At 41.2% G+C, this 10358-nt stretch overlaps 2 protein-coding genes across 4 annotated transcripts; both read right to left on the bottom strand.

Annotated features, from left to right (window-relative positions):
• Window positions 1-1203: 1203 nt before the first annotated feature.
• LOC126995498 (DNA oxidative demethylase ALKBH2-like) lies at window positions 1204-6556 on the bottom strand. Of its 3 annotated transcripts, none has more exons than XM_050855082.1 (6): window positions 6411-6556; window positions 4685-5039; window positions 4159-4301; window positions 3161-3318; window positions 2686-2852; window positions 1204-1626 (listed from the first exon to the last, which is right to left on the bottom strand). In XM_050855082.1, exons 2-5 carry the CDS (start codon window positions 5027-5029, stop codon window positions 2698-2700), a joined length of 801 nt encoding a protein of 266 aa, XP_050711039.1. In that variant the 5' UTR covers window positions 5030-5039; window positions 6411-6556; the 3' UTR covers window positions 1204-1626; window positions 2686-2697. The 3 variants fall into 3 exon arrangements, with proteins under 3 accessions (XP_050711039.1, XP_050711041.1, XP_050711040.1); XM_050855084.1 differs by having other exon boundaries at window positions 4685-5055; window positions 6411-6485; XM_050855083.1 differs by having other exon boundaries at window positions 4685-5103; window positions 6411-6475.
• A 223-nt stretch (window positions 6557-6779) lies between these two features.
• On the bottom strand, window positions 6780-9206 carry LOC126995759 (C-type lectin lectoxin-Phi2-like). Its single transcript, XM_050855637.1, has 2 exons — window positions 8841-9206; window positions 6780-8167 (listed from the first exon to the last, which is right to left on the bottom strand). Exons 1-2 carry the CDS (start codon window positions 9199-9201, stop codon window positions 7968-7970), a joined length of 561 nt encoding a protein of 186 aa, XP_050711594.1. The 5' UTR covers window positions 9202-9206; the 3' UTR covers window positions 6780-7967.
• Window positions 9207-10358: the final 1152 nt, after the last annotated feature.

The raw sequence follows: 10358 nt of genomic DNA, 5'->3' as shown, positions 1-10358 counted from the left end.
ATACCATTATAAACCTACCACGGCGTCAATAACACAAAGCTGAGATACAGATATAGATTTGACTTATTTTTTTACATAATGTTAAATAGGCAATAAAATAACACCTTAGACTGAATAAATCAAGGGGACTGGTGGCCATTAACTCCAACATTAGCTAAATAGAAGGAAGGATTGGTAGTGGAAAAAATAACTCGTAACTGATGATGACCGCGCCTAAGACATGTCAGTCAGGGTAAACAGGCCAGGAACTCTTGACACCTTCAACGAGATAGCCTTTTTGGTGGCCGGGGCCTTAGCTCCCACCCAGGCCAAGCATGGGGTTTCATCACCTAAGACTTACTCCACAACAGCTTCCTTCCTCGCATGACTGCATCAAATATTTCCCTTCTCTCTCATATGCTTCTTGCAGTACGAATATACCTGCAAAACGTCAACACATCTTACTTCCCTGATTCCTCTGCCTACACACCTGAGAATACGCCTCCAATGATTTTGATCTTTCCAGGAAGAGAAATGTTGCCTCTTTGGGAAACTGATAGAACGACTTAAAATAGAACTTAATGGCTTTAGAAATGCAGATAAATCCCAATGATTTATAATAAATGCTGTTAAGTAGCCTGTGGGAGATATATAGTAGGCCTACCAGTACAAAGGATAGTGCTTTATATATGCGAAATTTGCATTTAACACGGAGATCAAAGTCTATGAAGCATTAAATTGGAAAATATAAGATTCTATCAGAGCAATACCCTAACTAAGAAGGGCTATAATATCATGTACAAAATTGGGAAAAATTTGTCGCCCATGCCTGCATCAGCAAAGGAAGAATTAGAAGTGTATTGGTTCTTGGCAGCCTGATCCTTTAGAAAAACATTTTCATTAAAGGGGAATAAAATAAATACCAAAATTCCCTAAACTCACAGCTGAAGTACAAAATGTTGTTCCACATATGGAGTAAGCCTTAATGACTCATTCATTATACAGCAGGGGAATCCTAACATGGGTTCAGTGAAGCTATTTGTTCCCTGGCACAGTAGCCCATATGACATATGTACATATGTAAACTTTCTAATTAATCCTAACGAAAGTACTATAAGTTTTTCATCGATGGGCATGCCACCTGTCTTCTGTAGAGTCTAGGGATGGCCATGATGGTACAACAGTGATTAGTCAGCAGATGATAAGTAAACACTGGAAACAAAATATGGCATTTATTACAGACTACAATATAATAATGGTCACAATAGTTGCTCTCTCTCTCTCTGCAAGATATGCTTTGAGGACCTGCTGGATAAGTACCATTTGATTATCAAGCATTACATTACTAGATTGCCAAATATTATTGTGTTTGGAGTATTGTCAAAGATAGCTGCCTACTTGTTTTACAATGAGGCCTTTAGACTTATTAACTGCCTTAAAGACTATTTGCTGGGAACACTGCTTCAAACTTATGGGCTTCTGGACCCTTTCCTCTACCAAGGCAGACTGTTCACAGAAGTTTTTTTTTAATACATTCTTTGCTAGCATAAAAAGTTTAATTTGAAGCAGTGTGTTACTTACAAACAAGAAATGGCTTCAGGATGCATCTCCCATCCTTTATCTTGTAAATGGATGTCATAAAGTCACCTTATTGAAAGAAAATAAAACCATGAGTAAGACCCCTACTGTAACTATATAAAGCAAAAAATAATCATTACTTCTAAGTGTCAGTGCTCTGAGCCATATACAAAAAATGAATTAAGATATATTGCAATAGAAAATTTCAAAGATATTACTATAACTTAAACATTTATTGACATGGTAAACACTTTTTGTAACTTAGGAATTTCATACAGATGGCTTTAGACTCTAAATGGCTGTAGGGGTGAAGGAGTTGCCCTTTATGTTAAAAGTTGGTTACAGCCAGTTGGTAGAGGTTATAGGTGTGTCCATGGGTAGTTTTATGAACCTTGTGATAGTTTGGCAAGGCTACTGCATGATGAGCATGAAAACACTCATGAGAACCCAACTAATCTCCATTGTGGCTTTTAGGAATAGCTGTTGTGAGAGCTGAATGCATTACTCACCAGATTTTACTTAGTGTGGTGCTGCCTAAAAGTTGAGGGAATAGGAAGAGGACACTGGAAGGAACACTCAAGGCTCTTGGTGCAAGACACTGGCCAATGACTATAATAATTCAATTAAGATGTTTTTTACTATTCTTGATTTATGTCTCGGCAGATACACAGATTTTGGTCTTATATCCTGATTATATTAGAAAGTGTAACATGATGAAATGGTTCTCTGGCAGTGTTCCACAGAGCCCAGTGTTCTGTGATAGCCTACCAAGGGTTCTATGTGTTGAGTCATGCATCCAATATGTTTTAGATAGAAATGTCTGTGGTACTTACTGACAGGAGACACGTGGGTAAGAGACAATGCAACGAGTGATGAAGAAGAAGGCTGGGTGGTGATCTAGTTACAAGAGAGTCCCTCAGGGTCGTGTTTGTTGTGCACAATGTAAGAAAACTGTTGCTGTGTCTATTGACAGCACACGACTGTTTGACCAGGATACTGTGTTAGATCTATTGACGGCACCTGGACTCAAAGGGTTAATAACTATACAGGAGTTATATCTTTAAATGCACTACACCTCACACACATAAATATATCTAACTTTAGACAATATCTGACAAATTTACTTACCTGCTTAAATTGTTATTTTTTGGGGGAGTGTTTGGCCACAACCTTTCTGAAGGTGAGATTGATCCTGACTCCTGGTGAAGCCTTGCGTGGGGGCAGAGCGTGGTACCAGTATTGGTTGGTGGGAGGATTCATGAGCAGAAGACTTCCATGCTGAAGCTGCATTTGTACTGAAAAAGAGAACTCAAATGCTGTAGGATGTCTACTGTAACTCCTCCTTTACACTATGAGGATGTTATGTATATAGCTACTTGGCACATTTACATTGATACAGTAAATAAGCAGGATCTTAAATTTTCCTAGTTATTCATGTCTTCATAAAGTCAGGCATGCAGGATGATATCATATACATGCATGTATTCAGTAAATTTGCAGTTGGTTGTTTGCCAATATATTGAGCATCTCTTTGAAACTCTCATCAGATAATCAACATCATACTAAACAAAATAAGAGTCTGCAGTATGCTAAACATTCTTGCCTTTTTCAATGTTTATTTTTTTGGGTGGTCTTGAGTCTTGGTGACGAAAGTAGAAGTCCCTTTGTTGCCCAAGACTAAGAGAGGCGATGGGAACTTTAGGATCCAATTCCTTTTCATCATCTTTGTGTTCCCCCATTTTGTCACTGCCATCTTTATATCTGGAAAAGGCACATTAGTGGTGAACATTTATGATTTAGATCAGAGGTTCTCAATCTTTTTTCAGTGATGGCACCCTGAACTTATATAAACCCTCTTGTGGCACCCCTTTTTCCCCCTCCCCCTCTTCACATGAATTAACTTCTTATACACAATTGTACCTGTTTAAATTACTTTAATTAATGAATTAAAAATATTATCCATACTCAAACCAAAATTAACATACGGTAGAGTACATGCCCAAACGAAACTCATCAGTCGAATAAGATTAATTTAAGAGTTATAAATGCAGACTTACATAAAAAAGAAAAAAAGAATGATCAAAATTCATGATGATCTTGTGGCACCCCGTGGCACTGTACATAACACCCAGGGTGCCGGCACCAGTTTGAGAACCTCTGATTTAGATGAACTAAACTAAAAGACAACCCATATACATATATGGAATCGGTAATCTTGTGATACTGATTTGATTTGGATATTCTCATTTTTTTTAATAATTTCCACTCCCAACGCTAGCCATTATAATGAAGATGAAAATGACTATTTGAGAGGAGGAAAGATACAATGATTTAAATCTTACACTTTGCATTCTGTTTATGGAGAATAAAATGTCTAATGAGTAATTTCTTGACCAGTGATACTGATAACGTGTTAAGTCTCTTGTGATATTATTGACCGGAGATGGCTAATTTTAGCATCTTACTCAGCCCTACACAATTTATAGTAATCAGTTAGAGTCCAGGAGGATGGAGTTCATATAATTTCAAACCTACTGCTCCAAGGCTACCACTAAATCATGACTAAAATACTGAACAATCTTTCCAGCCACAGCTAGCAACCTGTTGATAAGCACAAAGTTGTAATCGTATCCAGTGACTTCTGTGAGCAGATCACGGATGCGACGCAATGGCTGGGGCCAGGGACGGGCTGGGGTCTGGATGCCGCTGTATGTGTAGGTCAGCCCAGGATCACCATAAGTTGCCTGGAAAAAAAATAATTCTGTAATTTGTGCATCACTAATGGCGTGCAAAGATTATTTGTCACTGAAAGTAATACATACACTCCTATACTACTAATAATTGAGAAGTGGTGAAAGCTTTGTACTAAACATGCCACCAAATGTAGCATTGGTGCCTGGGTGCTTGCTGGAACTCATTCTTAGATAAAAAAATTAATGGACCTCCAATTCTCCTTCATCATATATTCCTTTTTTTTATAGGATTAGATTAATACTCTACTTTTCACCTTTCCATTTCTGTCTATCTGTAGAGTTGTTGAATTTGACCACCATGTATGGATGCACTTAATTCAAATGTAACCATGTATTCAGGTGAATTACACACTAGGCTGAAGTGTATGTCATACCTGTTTCCTGGGTAGGTTATGCCACTTGCCAAAGACTCTCACTCTGGCCAGGTCTCCAGTAAAGTATTCCACTTGCTCCTCCAGTGCTTGCAGCAAAGCAGTGGCTGTTAGCCTGGGTAGCAGCACAACATAGTCCAGGTCAAGATTCTCTTTCTTGATTTTTTTCCATTTCAAGTCTGAGATCTGTGCCTTTGAAAGTACTGGGTTGAGGGTGGGACCTGGACTGGATGGTAGTTTAGGTTCCACATTTTGTTCCTCTTCCTCTCTTGGGACAGATGCTGTACATGATAGTTTCTTTTTCTTAGCAGATTTTTCTTTGAAAAGAGGAGGCTGATGTTCCATCATTTATCAGTACCTGGTGAAGTTACTTCCTTCAATAAATAAAGAATAGTACCTTATTTTACAGCATGATTATATTCCTGGTAAAAAAAAAAAAAAAAAAAAAAAAAAAAAAAAAAAAAAAAAAAAATTAGTAATATGTAAAAAAACATTGAAGGGAATTTCTTTTTCTTACCATGAACTTTCCTCCAAACTGAGCTATGGCAGCCTTAGATACTATTGGTGATTTAACTGGTTAAGATGGAGAGACATGGAGCAAATGCCTCAATATTAGATAAATATGGTAAAGCTAGTGCATGAAAAATTAATCTGGTTAGGAGAAAAACATGAGTGGTTGAAATAACTTTATGGTTGCAACAGCTACAGCCTTCACTAAGGAGAATGCAAACTTGTGAACAGGGATGTGTGAAGGCCACCACTTTACCAATGAGTAATAGATGTCCCCTCGGCCCAGAGGGTTTTGGGGCCTTCTCTGCCGCTGCTTGGTCATTACACAGGTTTTTCCTTTCCTTTCGATCAACTGTGTTTTGATTTTCCCATAAGTTTACATCTTATTTTGCTTATTTTACGTGGTATATTCTTGCATTCCATGGAAAACTATACTAGACTAAACTAAGTCCAACCATAGGATTGCAGGACCTTACCATTACCTAATAAGGCAGGTTTATAGACATTTCCAGTCTGTTGTAGGGAAGTCAGTAGATCCTTGTGGAATAAAGCAAAAGAACCATAGTGGGTGAGTATGTAAAGGTTTTTAATTTTTAAACTTATCGACACCTCAGTACACCTATTTGTAAAGCCTCTCATACAAGTTGCTTGGATTTTTATGGCCTGTTTTGTGATCCTATTTTTTTTTTTACAGTAAAGGGAGCAGCTCAAGGGCAAAAATATATAGAAAAAAAGACTGCTAATCACTGCCCCTATCAAAAAGAGTAGGTAAAGAAGTGATAGTCTTACCCGACTTCTGCACCTTGAACGGGAAAAAACACACTGAAGAAAACCCGGTTAATTTTCTCTGTGACCAAGGGAAATAGATAGTCGTACTAGGAGCCCGAGACGTTTATAAGAATATGGACGATGGATTGTTTAGTGACCCTAGTAATAATTTTCCCCGACCTGCACCTTGAACGGGAAAATAACACCAATGAAAACGCGGTTAATCTTCTCTGTGGCCTTGAGAAATCGTGTTGGGAACCAGAGAGGAGAATATGGACCTAAGTCTGTTTAAGAATATGGACGTTAATACGGACCAGTCTGCTGGCTGGGTTTGGGAGTAGGTCTAGTTGTCCTCTTTGCCGGTGTGTGAGGGAACCCAAAGCCCACACAGGCACCCATAGCCCATCTAGGAACCTGTGTGGGCTTTGCATGTGCCTGTCATTGCGCCTACCTTCCACGTGCTGCCCTAAACATCCTGGAACCACGGCACGACCATCCACCCGCCGCCGCCACCGCTCAGCTGATCACTGTCAACAACAAACGCACGTGGCGGCAGATTCGGACGCCACAGCAGAACCCGTACTCTCAAACGTTTCGACGCCTTGGTATATCTGTTTAAATCTCCCTGTCTCTCTGGAGTCTGTCTGCCTGCTTGTATATTACATAGTCTGTCAGTAGGGCTCCGGAAGGAATCTATGAATTTTGAATGTTTGGTTCCGTCCCTGTCAAGCCCATGCGATGCAGTTTTATTTTGATGGATTAACAAGAAGAAAAAAAAAGGATGATGAGCTATAACTAACTTGGCAGGGTATTGAAAAAAGAAAAAACATGAACACGAGCTCGAACAGTATTGCATGATTTAAGGCGTGATATGATAAAAAAACCTTTCAACCAAGTGTTTTGCTAAGTTTATGATTTGAATTGAGTTACAAACAATATATGTTTTGTGAAGTACAGCGGGTCAGGGAAACAGGATTCCTTCGTTCACTTGCTTGTCCAACACTTGCACATATTAACCTTATATAACACTGTCCTAGACTCCTAGACTTATACGCCTCCGTGGTCCAGATACGCCTCCATGGTCTAGTGGTCAGCGTGCCTGGCTTCTACTCCGCGGGCCCGGGTTCGAATTCCGACCCGGGCAGTCGGCTTGCAGCTCACCCAGTCATCCTCCCTCTCGGGCTGGTCGATAAATGGGTACCTGGGGAAACCTGGGGAATGTAAGCTGTGGCAACCCGGATGTCACACTGGCCCTGTGTCCCGGGGTAATGGGCTCCCTCCCACCACAAGCTCAAGGGCCAATGTTACGGAGATGAACACCGAGGCCACACGCTGCTACAGCGTATGCCCCCAACTTTACCTTTAGACTCAGTATCGCTGGCCACAGTATCGTTGGCGTCACACTGAATGGTTTTCGCTTGTGGCTTGCCGAGCGGCGAGCGAGCGAGCCTCATCTTTGCTCAAGAACCCAATGGTTTTGTAAACATCAAGCACCATCACCTGCGCTAATCTAGAAAAATGACAAACCAAGATAGAAATGGCATCTACCGCCTCTTATTTAAGCTACAAACTATCACAAATTGTGCAGCTGATGAAGCAGTTTTAGACATTTAACAAGAACTGAACGATAGCCTTTGCAATAGCGTTTTTGCTGCAGTTATTTCTTGTCAGAAAAAAAAAAAGGTTTAAAGAAACATGTAAGCCTAATAGTGTGTGGTCGTGAGGGACTGACGAGGGAGTAGCGTCGGGAAAGCAACACTGGGTATTCCCTCACTCTTCCGATTAACCGATGTAAAATTAAGGAATTGTACATGATAGATAATTATATCATTGAAGGGGACACTTTTGGGAGGGCAGTTATTTTTCTTGTTTACATAGGACTTTACGAGATGCTCTCTGTCCAAAAGGGGAGAAAACTGCCAGCCTTTGCTCGTGAGGTTGATCATCTGGTCGGCATTACTCGTCGCCTGGCAAGCCATGAGCGAAAGCGGTCAAGTGTGACGCCAGCTTAAGGATAGTGTGCCCCTAAGTGGCAGAGGGACTCATAGGTGGAGCAGCATTTTTTGTCATATAAATAAACATGGGAGTCGTAATGCTTCACTTTGATGCAGGCGTCCTCGTCATCATTGGGTTCGCTCTCGGCCCACTCGTGGCTGGTGACATTGGTGCCGTCCAGCCACTGCAAGCCGCGGCCGCCTATCCACACGTCTGGAAAAAAAGGGAGTTGCTTGTTCCATCGGCACTCATGTCTGGATATATGATGGATAAGAACCCGTTTCTCATGTACCCACACGTCTATCAATCGTCCACTGGAATACTACTACTGTTACTGCTCTTTGAACCTTCGGTCAGTCAACCACCCTTAAAATACTTCAAACCTTTTTCTTCGTACTGTGCCCCTTTTCAACTTATTGTATTGCTAAGTATCCTTATGGCCAATAAAATCGAAGATTTACTATATCAAGGGCCACCCAACTAAAAAAAAAAAAAAAAAAAAAGAATTATATTAAAAAACATCAGGTAGTTGACATGGAAGTGTGAAAAAATATTTTCAATTTTATCATTAGCTACAATTTCACGTACCCTTTTGAACAATGCTGCGTACCTTATTTAGAACAACACTGGACTGATTTAAGCCTTCACATGACTGTTATCATCTCTGTAATCAGTTTCCCTCGGGGAATTTCAAGATTAACTGAAAACGTCAGACCAGAGCTTGAAAGCAAATACGAATCTGCAAACAATTTACATAAACACCATGATGAAGTATTTACACCACGCTACTTGACATGCGAACAACATCCATGCACGTGTTAACTGTTTCCACATTACTTAGTCATTCACCTATCTTTGGGTTGATCAAAAATCCGCATTGTCTCACCTGTTATATCAAAGTTCTCCATGTACTCTTCCAGGTCATCGAAGTCCTTGGTCACCAGAAGGTCACCATCTCTCTCCCTACAACTGGCACGCGCATCGTCCCACGTCATCTCGGAGGTCTCCAGGTATATATAGCCTCCCTTTACCAGTTCACAGAATGTCATGTGCGAGGCTGTGGTGGTAGTGGGTGCCGGGGTAGTGCTGAATGTCGAGGTGGTAGTAGAAGTAGTGCTGGATGCCGAGGTGGTGGTAGAAGTAGTGGTTGTCTCAAGGAAAGGCACGAACTGACCTTCCTGGCACACCCACTGGTCGCCGGTTTCAGCACGATGAATTTCTTCCTCACCGTAACCTTTCCCGTCCATCGCACACGCTTTATGAGAGGAGAAAACTCTGTATGGTCTCAAAGAAGGATATTCCTTACAAAGTTTATAAAGGCAGGCAGATAACATGGATGATCGATGAGCTGATTAGCACAGGTTTACAGACGAAAACGATAATTGATGTTAACAAATCCCTTTTCTTATGGTCTAATGATAACGTTTCGAAAGGTTAAGTATTCTTTAAAATAAGAAAAAAATTGGGAATGATATGCAGCAGAAAGTCTCCCTCTAGATCTATCGCAATAAGTAAGACATAACCACCACCATCCAGTGTGACTTCGTTCAGCGGGTTATATTTTTAAACTATCCAGTAATACTCACTAAAAACTCATATTAGGTCAACATCACCATAACGACATTGAATGCTTACAGACAAGAGGGAAGGGACAGGAGGTACATGTGAATCACACGAGGGTTTAGAAATGTTATCAAATATCGGTAAAATAAAAGGCTTAGGGATAAACCAGGAATCAATGAACCTATTTAAAACAAGTTGTAAAGTAGGAGGAGATTATGTCCATTCTTATCATAATACTACATTCCTTTCCCTGCCACTACGATTATAGGCATTGGGAACTTGGCAGTGCAGCAGCTGCGGCCATCCCACCCGATTATGGGCTCCAACCTTTGACGGACACAACTTGGGGGGACGAGTAGCCGGCACTTAATAAAACTGACAAACCAATCTGAGTGGGGGAGGGGGGAGCCTATGAACTTTTACATATGGGTATCAAAACTCTTTAGCTGGTCAGCTGAAGGAGACCTTACCGACAACAGGTCAGGCATACACACTCACAGAGCTTAGTCCAGCAGGAATCAGTGGGTTCCTTGGTGGTGTCATCGTGTGTCGCCCCGACCCGTAGGCTGTAGAGAGCACATGCATCTTCGGGACACAGGAGGTTAGTGCTAGGGTCGTGAGTGGCCCTAATGGCACATACTAGTCTGCTTGAAGACGGTATGACGCGAGGAGTTTCAGCCTCGAGTGTGGTCCGTGAGACCTGGACAGAGTACCACATCTGGACGCGGGCGGCGGCGAGGCAAATCCAAAGCGCCACCAGCACCAAGACACGGACACCCTTCATGGCTGCTAGCGAGATAACAGTGGCCAGCACCTTGCCTTTGCCCATGTCTTTAAGTTA

The sequence above is a fragment of the Eriocheir sinensis genome, chromosome 8 (genome assembly GCF_024679095.1).
Source record: "Eriocheir sinensis breed Jianghai 21 chromosome 8, ASM2467909v1, whole genome shotgun sequence".
NCBI lineage: Eukaryota > Metazoa > Arthropoda > Malacostraca > Decapoda > Varunidae > Eriocheir > Eriocheir sinensis.
The sequence above is the reverse complement of the archived record's forward strand: the minus strand, read 5'-3'. Positions and strand labels throughout refer to the sequence as shown.